The sequence below is a fragment of the Lissotriton vulgaris genome, chromosome 1_2 (assembly GCF_964263255.1).
Source record: "Lissotriton vulgaris chromosome 1_2, aLisVul1.2, whole genome shotgun sequence".
Taxonomy (NCBI): domain Eukaryota; kingdom Metazoa; phylum Chordata; class Amphibia; order Caudata; family Salamandridae; genus Lissotriton; species Lissotriton vulgaris.
Window position 1 is genome coordinate 179,321,463 of NC_141686.1, and position 16,788 is coordinate 179,338,250.

Consider the following 16,788-nt stretch of genomic DNA (forward strand, 5'->3'; position numbering starts at 1 on the left):
AGTTTGCGGGCGGAATTTTCTAAAAACCTTATAGACCATCTGCCTTCGGCTATATGGTTGTTAAAGGCCCCTCCGCCATCTGTGGCTTGGCCTCTCTGGTTACAGGCATTTAACAGCCGGTATAGCTCTTGGCAGATGACTATTAAAGTATATTGAAGATTCAGGTACTTCAATAGCAGTTGATGACTTTTTAATTGAGGACAATCAGGCACTGAATTGACGATCTGCCTGACATTTGCAAGAAAGAAGTCTATGAATATTATGGATTTTCACCTTCATCAATGACTTAAAATAACCACTATGTTAATATTCCAGCACTCTAGATAATGCATCAGATAACCAGCAGAAGACTGAATGAAACCCTTGCCTCTGAATTCCTCCTCCTTGGTTTCTCCGATCACCCACATCTCCAGTCCACATTTTTCACCTTGTTCCTGTTGATCTATTTAATAGCCCTCACGGGTAACCTTTTGATTATCACTATCATAGGTGCTGATGCTCATCTGCATACACCCATGTACTTTTTCCTGGGGAACCTTGCTACCTTGGACATCTGCTGCACCACCTCCATCATCCCCAAGATGCTGGAGACCCTGATGTCAGAAACAAAGTCAATTTCCTATTCGAGCTGCCTAACACAGCTTTTTCTTCTTTCATCGTTCCTTGGTACAGAGCTTCTCATTCTGGCACTCATGGCCTTTGATAGGTATGTGGCCATCTGTCTCCCTCTTCGCTATACCAACATCATGAGTATGAAGTTCTGCATCACTACAGTGACCGCCATGTGGTTTTCCGGTTTGGTTTGCTCCATTGCCCACACCACCCTAATCACAAGGCTGTCTTTCTATGGAAGGATTGCCCTGGACCACTTCTTTTGTGAAATACCCCCAATCCTCAAGGTTTCTTCCTCTGACACCCGCATTAATGACATTGTGATATTTGTAGCTGATGTGTTTTATGGCATGTTTTGTTTTCTACTCATTATCCTTTCCTACATCTACATCCTCTCCTCTGTTTTAAAGATCCGCTCAGCTGCCAACAAATGGAAGGCCTTTTCCACTTGTTCATCTCACCTCTTGGTGGTTACCTTGTTCTATGGAGGCATTATCTACACCTATGTGCGTCCAGCCCTCAATGTCACTGGTGAAAAGGACAAGGTGGCATCTGTTGTATATGCTGTTGTTTCACCAGTAATGAACCCAATAATCTACAGTCTAAGGAACCAGGAGGTGAAAGGGGCGCTTGTTAAAATGATTTCTATGAAAATATGTTCTTTAAAATTGTAACATGCTATGAAAAAGGGCAGGTTATCCAACAATTGCATACTGTTACTTGTTACAGACCTTGTTCTATCAACACTATATCACAAACAAATGTATATATATGGTGGGCAGGAAGCAAAAGTGCCTATCTAGATTTGGTCATTACATTTTTTTTTATTTCTCAATACCTTTCGATTAGTATGACAAAGTGACATGAAAACTTTTGCAGCCGTAAGAGTGACTTTTTACAGTTTAATTTTCATAAGATACTTAACTCACAAAGAAACAGCTGAATCGAATTACACCAAACTTCGCCTGAAAGCGGAACTGTCTCATGGAAAGGTCTTTATTTCATTTGGCGTAAATCAGTTCAGTGTATTTCGAGATATCAGTATATTTTTGTTCTGCATGAAGGACCTAAATTATAGCTATATATGGACCATTACTTTACAACACTGAGGGCCCTCTATAGACCATGACATTCAACAGTCATTGAACGAGGGAACTTCTTTTTCTGTTGGGCCTTTCAGATCAACAAACTGAAAGCTTGGCCTGCTGAACTTAAGTTATGGTTGGCAGGCTGCAAATTCAAGAAAAATATTGTTGCCACCAGAAAAGAATGTAGGCACTCAGTCCTGCATCCTCATACAAAACTTAAACACCAAATAAGGAGCAGGGTAAGTACACCCCAAAGAGACCCTCCTGTGAATAAATGATTAAAAAAAGCATATTTTACCAGAGCTTTAGGGGAAGAGTAGTTGCTTTGGGGCCAGTTGCGAGCCTCCAAGAGATCTGTGGAACTGGCTAGGAACCAAAAACCTGGAGAAGCTGGTAAAGCTTCAGGAACGGGAACTGCAACCTATGGCCAGGCCATGTGCCACACCCCACTACACACAGCCAAAGGCCAATCGCAGAAGGGGTGGATTGGGTACAGGGCCTGCTGCACACATCTGCAAACCATGTCCAAACCATGTGCATTTAGGCATGACTGCACACAGCTGATTGGAAAACTATTGGGTGTGGTATTTGACAAAAAAGAAAATACTGATAAAACAAATGTGATCTCATGGTTAGCTATTACTATGACCTGGGTAACTGCAGAGATCCAGCACTTTTTAGCCAGTGGCCATGCCAATAGCAGAAAATCGTCACTATGTACCCAGCTTCTGGTTAAATTGTCAAGATTCTGAATTGCATGGCTGACAGCCAAGGAAATAACAAGACAACTTCACTATTTTCTCAGCCATTGACTAAATAGAAGGGCTTGTGCACTATTTAGCCAGAAGACATGTTAATAGCAAATAAACTTTACTATTTACCTGGTCTCTCGCAACTATTAGACTTTATGCACTGCTTGACCAGCGATCAAGCAAACAGCAAAAAAACTTCACTCATTTCCCGGCTGATGGCAAAACAGCCAACATTACGTACAAATTGACCAGCAGCCATGCAAATAGTAAATAAACTTTATTTACTTGACTGCTTGTAAAATAGCAGAAATAATGTGCCATTGTAGGCGTGCTGGTAAGTGATTGCCATTTCTCATATGATTAATCTTTTTAGGTGACTGAGAGGCTAAGGGAGTCAATATTAATAAAACAATTTAACTTCCCTGTAGCCCATGGGGCCACACAAAGAGGGTCAGGAATCGGAAAGGAAACTAAGTGGGGTTATTACAAGTTAATAATCAATCCAATATATATGCAAATCAAAAACATAATATACAGGTACGGAATTCCAATGGGCAAGGCGAAACAACGGAAGAGATTCTGATTCAATAGCACAAGGCATGCAATGAACACATTCCCAGCACTACAGATACTGAGAAATAGAAATGGGTATATTAAAGAAATTCCAATCATCCTTTCTAAACATGAATAATTCTAAAGTTATCTAATCCAAGCTCTTAGTTTAAGAGGCAAGGGAGGCATTGGGGAAAGGTCTCAAGGTGTATCAGAAGTGCAGCAAGTTTTCAGCATAGTGAAACCTCCAGTAGAGGTTTTCTAATAAGTGGGCAACATAAAGGTCCACACTTGCAAAGGAAATAGAGAAATCTGTACCCCACAGAGTCGAAAAGGATCTGATCTGAACTATAATGATGTTTAAGTATCGGCAGCATCTTTTGACTTTCCCCTCCCACAAAGTTGGACAATCTCTGCAACCTTGAATATCTTCTTGTTCCTGATATGTGATGAATAGGTGGCTTCTTCTGCTCATTAGTTCTGCATGTCCTTGCCAAGATTTCTCTTCTCAGGCTTCGCTATCAGTAATACAGCAGTATTCCTTTCTCTAGCTTTCAAACCATGAGAACACATCTGCAAAAGAATGAACATACAAGGCCAGCAAAATATTAATTATTAAGGCCTTTTACCAAGCTAACTTTAGTCAAGTATTTCAATGTGCATTTTTAATATATGATTATATACTTCAAAATACATACAAACATGAATAAATTGGTTCATGATTACATATGCAGTGCATGTTAATAAATGCAGTATAACTTGAAACAAAGAGTACTTGTACCCATCAAAGAACATAACCAGGAATATTGCACAAAGAGAATTTATCACAAGAGGTTTCAAATTGGAACCCAATATGCCACTTCTCAAGTTTCCAAATCATCTGCCAACTGCCGCTAATCCATTCCTAATTGCTTCCCAAGCACCTGCAGCTTCCAAGTCCTACACATCTTCCTTCAGATCAGTAATATTTTTGAAATATTTATTCGAGAATTTCCCCTTGTCAGGTATGTAGGTGCAGCACTCCTGGACTCTTAACATCCTGCAGACTCTGCCCTCTTTCATGAGGAGTATGTCTGAAGCAAGGCGATTTTTGACAGCCATGGATCTCATAGCTACCATTTCATTATCTGCAACCAGTAGGGCACCTGCTGTACTTGTGGACCTGTGCAAATGGCAAATCAGATTTGAGGCAATATATAATTCAACAATTTACAAGATCCTTTTGAGACTTTCCCAGCCAGACTTTCCTAGCCTTACTCCATACTCTGCTAAATGACACCCTTACGCTCCTTCAGCAGCCTCGGGCCTTGGTAATCTTCATAATTCTTTCAACAAAGTTTATTTACATGTCTCTAGTGAATGCATAGTTTACAGTTAAATGAGCAATCATTTCAGTGATAAATCATGTCAGTTTGTTCATTGGCAAAGGAAATTCAGAACACAGTCCAGCCACAATATTAATTCCATGGAAGTTCAGTTGGATTTGCAATATTATCCTCAGAATCCCAAACTTTTCTTTCCTTGTCATCAGCAACAAAGTGTCCATCCAATGAAAGAGTATCTTCAACAAGGTACCCTGGCTCTTTTCGACCTCTTGAGTGCCGATCCTTCGCCTTCACTGTCATTTGAGTCAGAATCCTCTGTATCCTCCCGAGGGTAGGGGGCACATGTACCTCTGGCAAACTCAGTCTCTATCTCTCTTGTCTTCTTGGCCAATGTTCTCCCGCCCCCCACTCATGTCACTGCAGCACCAGTCCCTTCCTCAGCTTCAATGGATGATTCAAGAAGACTCCCTCAGGCCACACATGTGCTGTTTTGGACTCTCGCTGGTCCCCTACACCTTGCTAACCTGTTCCTGCTGTCTCTCAGTCACAGCTGGTACTCCAGGGAGAGTCCTGGAACATTGTCAAGGGGACCATCGACTCTATGAGCATGGGCAGCATTAATCCGGTTAGGAGGACCTCCAATTCTGACAGCCCTGGTTGTCACCAGAATTACCTGGTAAGGGCCATACCATAGAGGTTCCAGGTACATTTCCCAAACATGTTTCTTCACCAGAACCCATCCAGCTGGCAATCTCATCCCTCTGCCCACAGTTATCTCATGAGGGTATTTACCTGTCCTCTGATCAGGAACACTGTGAAGACTGATGAATAGAAGAGGCAAAGCATATGGCCACTACAATGATGTTGCAGCAAACACTTTGGCTAGGATATACTTCAGTGCGCCATTCACTTGCTCAACTGTGCCGGAAGTCTCTGTTCGATAACCGCCATTTAGTCTTTGCTCCACTTGTAATGCAGCACACAACAATTTTAGGATCTCATTATTGAAATGATTCATTTGTTCTTACTCCAGAGAAGTAGGGAAGCCAAACCTAGGGGCCAGCTCCCTCAACGACAACTTGGCTACTGAATGACTGTTTGTTTCTCCTGGTCGGGTAAGCTTCGCCCCAATGCAAGAAGATGCCCACAACCACCAGGACATATCTCAACACATTATGTTATGTTATGTTATGTTATGTTATGTTATGTTATCAGATTCTTCTATAGCGCAACAGCTACTCCAGAAGGAGTGTCCCGGCGCTTTGGCGAAGAGGTCCTTCGGGGGTGGCAACATAACTGCAAAACACAAGGAGAGGCGGGGGCTTATCTGGTGAAGAGCCAAGTTTTTAACGCCTTTCTGAAAGACATCAGGCTGGGGATCTGTCTAAGGGAAAGGGGAAGCTCATTCCAGGCACAAGGAGCCAAGTGATGAAAAGAACGACCGCCTTGTCTGGCGCGTTTAATGGTCGGAACAACCATTTTAGACAAGGAGGCGGACCGTAAGGCCCTGTTAGGTTTGTAAAAAGCAAGACGTTTCCTGATATAGCTAGGGCCAATATTATGAAGGGCTTTGAAGGTCAGCGTCAGACTTTTGAAAAGGACCCTCTTGGCTATAGGAAGCCAGTGCAGTTCCTTTAACAGGTCAGAAGCACTAGCGCGTCTAGGGAGCCCGTGGATAGCCAGGGCAGCTGAATTTTGGACTACTTGAAGTCTCCTCACAAGGTATTTGGGGAGTCCTAGATAGAGGGCATTAGCGTAGTCTAATCTAGACCCAACAAGTGCTTGAACAATGACCCTTCGATGGTTAATTGAGATCAACGGGAGAAATTTTCTGAGCATCCGAAGGATCCCGAAACATTTCCCCGAGAGACAGGATATTTGAGGCCCAAAGGTTAAATCATTGTCGACAATGATTCCTAGATTTTTTGCCTTGACACTTGCGTTTGCAGGTGGAAACAAGTCTTGCGGCCACCAGCTTTTCCAATTTGGCTCAGTGGCGCAGCCAAAGAAAAGCAGCTCCGACTTGTCGGAGTTGCATTTTAAGCCGTGTCCCCTGAACCAGCCAAATACTGCCTCTAGGCAGCTTCTGATGCGAGTCCCGTCAAACACCTCATTCTTGTCATATGTGAACAAGAGCTGGGTGTCGTCAGCGTATGACACACATAGGCATTTCAATAAAGTCCAACTGCATCCAATTTATCGGTCACCTGGTCTGCCTTTGTAGCTCAGTGTCATCTCAGGTCTTTTCCTTGCATTCATTTGTTGACACAGAACACATCTGTGACACAATCCTTCATCCATCAATCTAAATCTAGTTTTAAACCAAGCCTGTTGAAAAAGTCTGACCATGGAATCCCTCTCTACATGAGCGGGATGATGATGATGTCTAGCCTCCTCCCATGTATCCGCTGTTGTTACCGAAAGGTTGTAATTGGTCTCATCTGCAGTCTCATTGGAATATTTACCATTAAATGTGTAAGCTTTATGGGCACAATATTGTGCAACTTCAGCAGTGTATCTGTAGCCTCAGGATTTCTTTTAACAGTGAACAACATTTGTTGCGGGGGAGTGCTAGGGGCGTTTGTTATCCTCACCTTAGCGGAAGCCTGGGCTCAGTCTCCACTCCTTCCCGCCTCGGTCCGACGCGGTAACTAGTACAGTTGCTCGGAGGGTGGGGAAGAGAGAGCCAGGCACTTCCGCTTCAACCGGTTAGCGGACTCGCTGCAGGGATCTCTCACTCATAAAAGCTGCATGCCTCAGAGACCGCGCAGCGGGCGCGCCACCAGCGCGCAGAAGGTGCACCAAAGGCAAGCCCTTCTGCGCCCGTACGTGGCCGTCCGTGGCCGTCTGGGGCCATCCGGGGCCTGGGGCCAGAACCCCTGGTGGTTTTTGAGTAAAGTTACAGTATAGGTCCATAGAACTTGATGCACTCTGCCCCACTATTGATGACTTGTGTAGGCACAGCATTGAAGGAGGGAGCAAAAGTTGGGAGTGCAGGTATTGTTCGTTTAGGTCGAGTGCCTGGAGGGAGGTTCAGGTGGTGAGCTTGTCTTCGAACCTCTGCCTACTGAACTGTAGATCACTTAAAAAACACAGAATGGAGATTTACAACCTTTTTTAAATGGTCAGGTAAATGTGAAGTTAATTACCGAGACTTGGCTGGATGAGGATTCAGAGCCTGAAATCCTTGAGCCACTGCCTAGAGGCTATGCGATCACCAGGGTAGATAGGCCTTCTGGCAGAGGAGGGGGGGTGGCGATAATTTTAAAGCACACCATCCAATGCTCTTTTGAGCCGGTCGTTATAGCAGATAGTGAGACTGATCTTTTTATTATCATGGTGGCCTCAAACTACATCCTGAAACGGTTCCTGGTCTATAGACCCCCTGGACCTCCCAATCGCTTTTCACCTGGCTTGATTGAATGCCTCATACAACCAGCACTTCGATATGAGAAACTCTTAGTGCTCGGTGATTTCAATTTGCACTTTGATGACGCAACGAATGCTGGGGTTCGAGAGTTATGTCTGGAACTGACTACTTTACAACTTATGTTAAAATCTGATTCCCCCACTCATCAACTGGGTCATTTACTTGACCCTATTTTTGCCAACTGGGGTGCTATAGTTGTAAAGTCACCGCTTCCTGTTTTATGGTCTGATCACTTCCTGGTTCCTTTCGCTGTGAGGTTGCCCGTGGTAAAGATACAGGAGAAATTCAAGATGAAATCAGCACACCGGAAGTGGGCTGGCTTCTCTCAGGAGAAGTTTAACAATGCCCTCTCTCAGGGTGGGCTGCCGGGGGGATTAGATGCTGAAGGTGCATGTGAATCCTTGGATAGGCGTATTACGGAGGCACAGGACAGCACCGCTCCCTGGACACTAAAAATGCCTGGAAGAGCACACAAATCTGCTCCCTAGTATAACACCTCTTTGAGAACTGCTAAAACAGATTGTAACTGCTTAGACAGGCAGTGGAGGAAAGAATTATATGCCCAGGTGAAGAGGGAGTATATAATCACCCTCAAGAGCTATCATGTGATTATCAGAAGGGCTGAGCATCCTATTATCAGGATAGAATCAGGGCGGCTGAAAATTCAGTGAAGGAGCTGTTTAGGGTCTATAAAGAAATATCCTTCCTAGCGAAAACAGCAGCACCAGTGGTTGGCTCAGAGGAGTCATGCAATTGTGTGGCAGATTTTTTTGCAGATAAGGTGGAGAAGAGTAACTCCACCTCTCTGCCTCGGCTCGAGTAGGCCACGGGACCTCGGGGGTAGCTGGTCACGTTCTAGAGATAGATAGTATTGATAAATTCATTGTCCCTCCGCCCAGAGATTTTGCCAAAACTTTGCATCAGTGTTAAGTCAGGTTCTCCCAGAGACCCTGCCACCCCCAAGGTGCTTAGTGGGAGTATTGAAAATCTTGAGCCTTGTATTAGACACCTCTTTGAGTTATCCTTTATGTCAGGAACAGTGCTGTTTAGATGGAAGGAAGCAGTGGTCCTTTCACTACATAAGAAAACGTACATTAGTCTAGACCAACTTAACAATTTGCGTCCAATTCCCTTGCTTCCTTACTTCGCAAAAGTTGCGGAGAAGGTTGTAAATACGCAACTTACAGCACACATCGGGAAATGCAATCTCCTTCACCCTACTCAGTCCAGTTTTCGGGCCCTCCATTCTACGGAATCGGCCCTGCTACTTTCCACTGAAACCATTAAAAAATATGTGGATGCAGGACAGCGGCCTTAATTCTGTTAGATTTAAGCGCCACTTTTTACACTGTTGCCCACTATACTGCACTGTTTGAGGAAAGGAGGTGTGTCTGGCAGTGCTATGAGCTGGATGGAATCTTTCTTGTCGGAGCGCAGTTTTCAGGTGACGCAGGGCTCCTAATATTCCAAAGTTATCAAACTTAAACAGGGGATGCCTCAGGGATCCACCCTGAGCCCGACGCTGTTCAATCTCTATGTCACTGCTTTAGCTGAGATTGCATAAACATTCAAAATTATGGTTGTGTCCTATGCTGATGACACTCAACTTGTGGTTTCCCTTACTCAGGCACAGGGCACGGCAGCTTCCAACTTCATGGCATGCATGCAAGAACTAGCACAGTGGATGGCTAATAACTGCCTGAAATTGAATGGTATTAAGACGAGGTGCTGTCATGGAGATGGGTTTTGTCTTTACACTGTTAGCATGAGCTTATTAGAAGTTTAAACACCATTATTCCTTTCTGCTGCTTTTGCATACAGCACAGAAAATTATAAATGTTCAGAGTCTAGCAGAATATTTTGCTTCACACAAGAATAATATGTTTTCTTATTGTATCAGCTTTGCTTGGTAAGATATGTCTGAACAGTGAGTGCCGAGGCCTTCAAGGTTATTTCAACACAGTGGCTGTTTTTCGATCTGATCAGCGCTTGTCCTAGACATAACACAAATATAGAGCTGTGGCCACCTCTAATTTTGGCTTGTTTAATAATGCACTGCGCAAAGCCAGGACCAGGGGTATGGGCCGTCCTTGTAAACCCAAAGAGACCATCTATAGATATAATATAATATACTAGCAAGGGAGGGTAAGACTGAGGTGTAATTTAGCCTTCAACCCTTTTAATATTTTAACATGCTTTATCCCATTGTATTCTATGGAATAGTCACTATGCTGATAACCTTGTTGCTTATAATATGTTTGCTTGTATTAGCTAAGATACTGCGCTTCAGAACACGGCACTAGAAATAAATATTTCAAACTTGCATGTGTCTTCATTTACTCCTCGTTTTGGACTGGTATGATAGTATAACGAAAGAGTGTTTGTGTATTCCACGTTACCTGAGGTATTCTAAGTTCATATCCTAGGTTGTCTAATCAAGTCAAATCAAGCTAATACCACTTTATTCGATTCATTAAAATCATAAAAGTACACATATAAATCACATTCAATAAATACAATATTAGAACAATGGACAGATTTAAAATCGTGGGAAAGTCCTTATGGAAGTCATTTACAAATCTCTTAAGTATACAAGTACGGAAAAATACAATAAAATTCATGGTTCGATTATACTCAGGGTTCTTAATTTCTTTGATCTTACGGCTGCTACAAGATAACTAGCAATATTAAAGATATTCCATATGTTGTCCAGTAATTGTAAATACATTAAAGCAGATTTAACCTGTAGGAACCCCAAACCTCTTAAAAGTGGGATAATAAACTTTTTCCTGTATCAGAGTAATGTTTGCAAAAGAACATAAAGTGCATAGTATCTTCGGTTGAGCTATTATCACAGTCACAGAATGCTACCTTTTCGGGTATAGTCCATCCCTGATATGTTCCTAATAAAAGGTGTATCTGATTGAACCGAAATCTGGTTAGCAACCAACGATGGTATGGTCTTGTTACTACCTTTAAGTTAGGTTCAATGGATGGAGAGGTAACTAATAGGAAATACGCTCTCACCGTGGGCTTTTGTAATTCCTCAGCCTCTCGTTCCTGAGACCTTAGGGAGAGAAAATGCTTTTAACCCACTTTATATCTCCTTTAACAATGGCTTCAGGGTTTCATATATTTCTGGTCGCCCCAGCTACGAGAACATTACCTTAACATACGAAAGCCACTGTATTTCATTTCCCCTGTCAAAGTTGATACAGTCTTTTAAAATACGATGATTTAGCGTTAACTCAGGATTAAGCCAAGTTTTTAACCAGCAAGCAAGGGGAGCCATGCTAATCAAGTCACAAACAAACCTCATTCCTAACTCCTGGTGAACAGCAAATGTTGGGGTTGATTGAGGAATAGATAAAAGGCAACAAAGCAATTTATTTTCGGCCCTTTGCACATCTTCCACCGGTTTATATCCCCAGATTGCAGCACCGTATAGTGTTAATGCAAGACATTTTGCTTTATAAATTGCAAGTGTTACCTCGAAAGTCATTCCCCCTAAACGCTGTGTGAAATTAAGCAGGGCTGATCCCGCTCGCACTAGGGCATTCCTTTTTGCTAACCTCTGTGGCGTCCATGTACAGCTATCATCAAACAAAACCTCTAGGTACGTAAAGGCCTTCGCTCTTTGGATCTCAACCCCTCTGCAGTAAAAGGTCTTCACTTTGTTCTTGCGGGCCCCATGAAAATGACATGAGATTTGGTAGTATTAACCACCAAATCTAATGAACTCATAAATTCCCCAAAAGAGTGCAGTAGCCTCTGTAAACCTATCGGGGTGCGTGACAATAGGATTGCATCGTCCGCGATTAGGAGAACTGGGATGGTACTACTTCCTATACGTGGGAAGTCCAAAGTAGCAGTTTCCAGGGATTTCCCTAAAGCATTAATGTATAATGTAAAGAGTAGAGGGGCCAGGATAAACCCTTGTCTTACCCCTCTCCCCGATTTAAAGTGCCTTGTGCAAGTGCCTTCCTGTGTCATCCTGATGGTCGCAAATAGATCCCAGTGGAGATCTGCCATAAAACATACGAGGCTGGGGTCAATCCCCATGTCCAATAGAATGGTCCACAGCTTCGATCTGTTAACCAGATCGAAAGCTGTGGACTGGTCCATGAAACCCAAATAGATAGACCCCTTAGTGGCTACTGTATATATATTTATTAGTAAATAAAGGTTAAGGCACTGGTCCACAGTGCTTCTACCCGGTCTAAATCCATATTGGGTTTCTGTGTGGATCTTTTTTTCTGTGACCCACTCAGACACCTTGATTAAAATGACTTTTCCTAGGATTTTGACAGAGGAATCTATAAGGGAAATAGGTCTGTAGCATCTCGGGTCCCCTCGCTGTCCTTTTTTAAAGACCGGGATGATAATAGAGTGGGTCCATGAGGCAGGAAACCCATGAGAAACAGTAGAATTAAAAACGTTTGTTAAAATTGTAGCCCAAAGTTTGACATTTCCCTTGTATAGATCAATGGGGACACCATCTGGACCTGGTGCCTTGTTGATAGAGGAGTCCTTTATTGCTCTTTCCACATCCGCCTCTATAAACACTAAATTAGATTTAGGTGAAATGCCAACAGGTGGTATAAAAGGGTCAAACACCTCATTGCTCGCATATATAATGTTTCACCCATTCTTCCTCTGGGATATTAGTTTTGAGCTTTTCATTATCCTCATCTGTTAACAGTGGGCTGTTAACAATAGCATAAAACTTAGAGCCATCCTTTCAAACTACATTTGACATCAAACTGTCCCATGCATCTGATTTAATTTCATTTTTGCGCAGTTGTACACTTAATTTGTATTACTTTCTATATCTAGCTATAAGGGCTTTATCCCTCGGTAAAACCTTCAGCGATTTCATTAGATTTCGATGTGCCCTGGAGCATTTCGCGTCGAACCATCTTTTCCCTTGTTTACGTGTAGGTCTAGTAGGAACAGTTAGATCGATAGCAACCTGATTACAGATTGCTTCAAAGGCTAAGATGGTTTCCCCCACCAGAGTGGTACTGTCAACACATTTCCTAATATCTTCCCTCATGTTTGCCCATTTCAACCTCCTCCCTTGGTCACTAGTGATCACGCTTATTGGACCCCTGGTGTTATTTACAGGATTATCACAGGAAAATCCTGCATCCAACACCAAGTTGACCTGATTATGGTCACTAAATGGTGAGCTAACTGCATTGTAAAAAATGACATGTCCCAGTAGGGCAGTGGATAGGAAGATATAGTCGATAATCGACTCACTTTCCCTAGATTTAAAGGTTGCTACCCTCTCACTTCTATCAAAGAAGCTTGGGGCACACGGTCAGAGCTGATTTGCATATCGCCATTGTCTAACCCAGGGTGGTGTGGAGTGCAAAAAAACGATGGATTTGGGCCCAGATCTTTGGACTGGGGTGAGTGTGTGACATTGATCCACATTCGGTCCATCACCTGTTTTGTTTGCATATTCCGCCCTAAGTGCGCTGGGGATGCCCAGACATGGGTCCCAGGCACTCCACACCACTGGAGTCAAGCTAGCCGGGCTGATGAGAGGTGTTACCTCGAAACCGGTCCGGTCCTCGGATGCTTGATTCCGTTCTGGGAAGGACATGGCTTTTGTAGTTCGGACTGGACTGTTCCCATGGGGCACAGGATCAGAGCTGATTTGCATATCGCCATTGTCTAACCCAGGGTGGTGTGGAGTGCAAAAAAACGATGGATTTGGGCCCAGATCTTTGGACTGGGGTGAGTGTGTGACATTGATCCACATTCGGTCCATCACCTGTTTTGTTTGCATGGCTCGTAAAGATCGGCACATGATAAAAGGTCCTCAAGAGCCACTCCCTTCTGGGTATGTTAAAAATGTGGAGATGACGCAAAAGAAGGGCCGTGAAATTAATTAATTTGGCAGGTGAAATTGCAAGGATGAATGTTAAAATCTCCCAGGAGAATAATATCAATACAAGTGGTTTGTTGAGCTTTATAACTTTCGATAAACTGGGCTTAAAAAACACAAGTGTTCATTACAATACTCACTCTCCCCGGAGTTATAAAAATTAATTAACAACGTTTTCCCATTAGTCTCGGAGGTCATCTCAACTATTAAACAGTTATGGGAGACAGAGTCTAAAGTCTTTATAACCCCCTTCAGACTCACTGAAAGAATGAACAACAATCCTCCCTTAGCTCTACCCAAAGGGGATGGGCGTGCTGGCTGAAAGTAAGATTTAAAACCATCCACCCAGAAGTTATTGTACTGATCCCATGTCTCTTGCAATGCTATAACTTCATTAGCTCTAATGAGTTTTAGCCAGTTTTGGTCTCCCCTTATCAACCTTAGCCCTGGATTGTTCCAGTTTAGTAGCCTAAAGTTGGGGTCCGCCTTTATGATGGTATCTGGCTCATAGGGGTGTTGTTGTGGGGTCGTGTGAGATGTCCCTAGTCAATCATTATCGTTTAGATGGGATAATCGGGAAAACCTATTTGCTAAGACAAGGGTGTCCTCTATCATAGTAGCCTGGGTGTTTTGTGGTTTATTCAAGGGAGTTACTCCTGAACTGTCCCCCGTCCCTCGGGAACCCTTTTTATGGTGCTGAATGGCTGCCAACCTCGTCCTCCCTTAGAATACTGCAGATAGGTTTTTGTTTCTGTTGGTGGCCAACCAGAGCAAGGATAGAAAAATCCCAATGGGACTGCCCTAATATTGCCTTCCTGTTTCTTCATGTCCGATCCATTCCATAACATTCGGGGGACAACAGTTGTCTAATCATTCGGGGTATGGAAGAACCAATGAGACACTGATTGCTAGCCTGGTAGGGGATTTTGGATACTAAGGTGAGTTTTGGCACACCCTTATTCACTGAGGTTCCAAGTCTCTATGCACAGTTCTGTGTAGGAGCAGAATCCCTCCGACATGGCTCCCAATCGTTGGTGGTCTTATTACATGACACTGGAGTAGTACTTTATTCAGAACCGTTTGTTGTTGAGCTCATTCCGAGCCATACACATCCCGACGTGAAGCTGCTTGCATCGTCTCCACGATCTTCAAGGAGAAAACTCTTGAAAGATTTTAAATGGCAGCTTCAAACAGCAACATGTGATGTTTTTGCGGTAAACACCAGACCTTTACGAAATAACTGCTAACGAATTGGGTAATGAGATCCGAGCATTTTGAGTCGCTCCCTTCAACAAACTTCAGACATTGACGCCACTGCGCACCTATGACCCTTATGTGAGGAGTCTTCACTACTACCACTCGTATTGAACATAATTTTGGCCAATCGTCTTTTACTATCACGAGCCCAAGGGCTCATACTTTCGAAAGCAATCACATTCAGTAATAATTCCTTGCATATATACATAGCTCTGTTCTATCTACCCTGATATACAGATCGAGCTGAAACCACAGTATATCATTGTTTGCCATCAGCTACCTGATGAAGGCATGTATGCCGAAACGCGCGTTGTAGACATCTGCCACACTGCCTGAGTCAACGTTTTCGTCTATCACATGGATATGTAAATACTTATGATTGTTGATGAATTTATTTGCATGTAACTACTAATTTGATTCCTAAATGCATAATTGAATCATTGTTTTGTTTATCAGAAGAACATTTTTATATAAAAAAATAAACATATATACGTATCAATAAAAAGTTGTGATATATGCACATTATGGTACTATATGGTGCTTGTCATATACATGTCTATATCTTAGACATAGAAGGGTATTCTTTGGTATAGAAATGTTTTACAATGTTTCCAAGCTATAACCTTCTTTTACTAGTTTTATTCCCTATGTTATAGCTAGATTGCGGATAGGGGTCCCTTCTTTCATAAATAGTAGTACTTCATTCAGTCCTTAACCCCTTCACTATTGTTTCCGCCCGAAAGAAGGTAAAGGCAAGCAGGACGAGTCGACACCAAAAAGACCCCAGTTTCAGATAAAGAAAGTTGCCGCTTTATCAGCGAGATATGCCACAGATAGTGAGAACGCAGCTTCGGAATCAGACATGGGCGCTGACGTTGTAGGACAGCGCTGCGGAGATTACCATTGAGCGAGAGGCCCTGCGTCCTCTACTGAAGGTGACAACGACATGTTGTTGTGGAGACAGCTGATACTAAAGTAGCTCCCCCTGATAGACTTTATGAAATAGTCGTTTTAATTTAAGGTGACATACAGCGTAGCATAAAAGGGGTATTTTGGGAAAATCTTACAACTACCTATGACATTTTGTTAACGGAGGCTGACTGGCCCCCACCTTTTGTACTCGCAGCTCCGAGAGGGGAGGAGGTAATCCTCCCTAGTTTCGCGCACACAGTTTCGAAGCAGCATGCGCTGAATTTTGCAGAAGAGTGGGCTAAAGCCCTTGCGCCGGCTCTGTACCGTACGTACTGTGGTTGGGATACATTTTCCCCACACCACGAGATTCCCTTACGGTCACTGCCACAGCCTCAACCTCAATATCCCATCCGACGTGAAGCTAAGGTTTCCGTAGCGGAAATCCATGAACAATTGGAATATCAAGGTGTAATTGAAACTTGTGTGTCACCGATGAATAACCCACTTTTTACTGTGACCAAGCCAGACGGATCTTATCATTTGGTATTAGATTACCGGGATTTGAACTCGCATTGCCGTACCTGTGCAGTACAGAATACTCCCGGCTCTAGTGGATGGTCTTGTGCGAAAATGGTTTAAGACCACACTTGACATATCTAACTTTTTTTTTGCCTAATGGACCAGTTTTACCTGTGGTTGCAAACAATGCCAATTTAAATGCTAGGCTATGGGCTATAAGAATAGTCCAGGTGTGTTTGATGCCCGCAAAGTCTCTCTCTTGGAGAGAATTGACCCAGATGCGTGTTCGTATGTGGATGACATCTATCTTGCAGACGACAAAATTTGGGCGCATCTGTGTCGCGTTGACCACATAATTTGTAACTTTGTGGATTTTGGTTACAGGTTCAACTTTGCAAAGTCTCACATTTCAGAGTACACAGTGTTGTTCCTTGGCTACGAG

At 43.2% G+C, this 16,788-nt stretch overlaps 1 protein-coding gene across 1 annotated transcript; it reads left to right on the forward strand.

Annotated features, from left to right (window-relative positions):
- Nucleotides 1–326: 326 nt before the first annotated feature.
- LOC147734833 (olfactory receptor 13G1-like) lies at nucleotides 327–1,286 on the forward strand. The gene has a single exon (XM_086952496.1). It carries the CDS (start codon nucleotides 327–329, stop codon nucleotides 1,284–1,286), a length of 960 nt encoding a protein of 319 aa, XP_086808622.1.
- The last annotated feature ends 15,502 nt before the right edge of the window (nucleotides 1,287–16,788 follow it).

Coding starts and splice junctions, on each gene's coding strand:
- LOC147734833 (XM_086952496.1), top strand. CDS start 327: ATGCATCAGATAACCAGCAGAAGACTGAATGAAACCCTTGCCTCTGAA.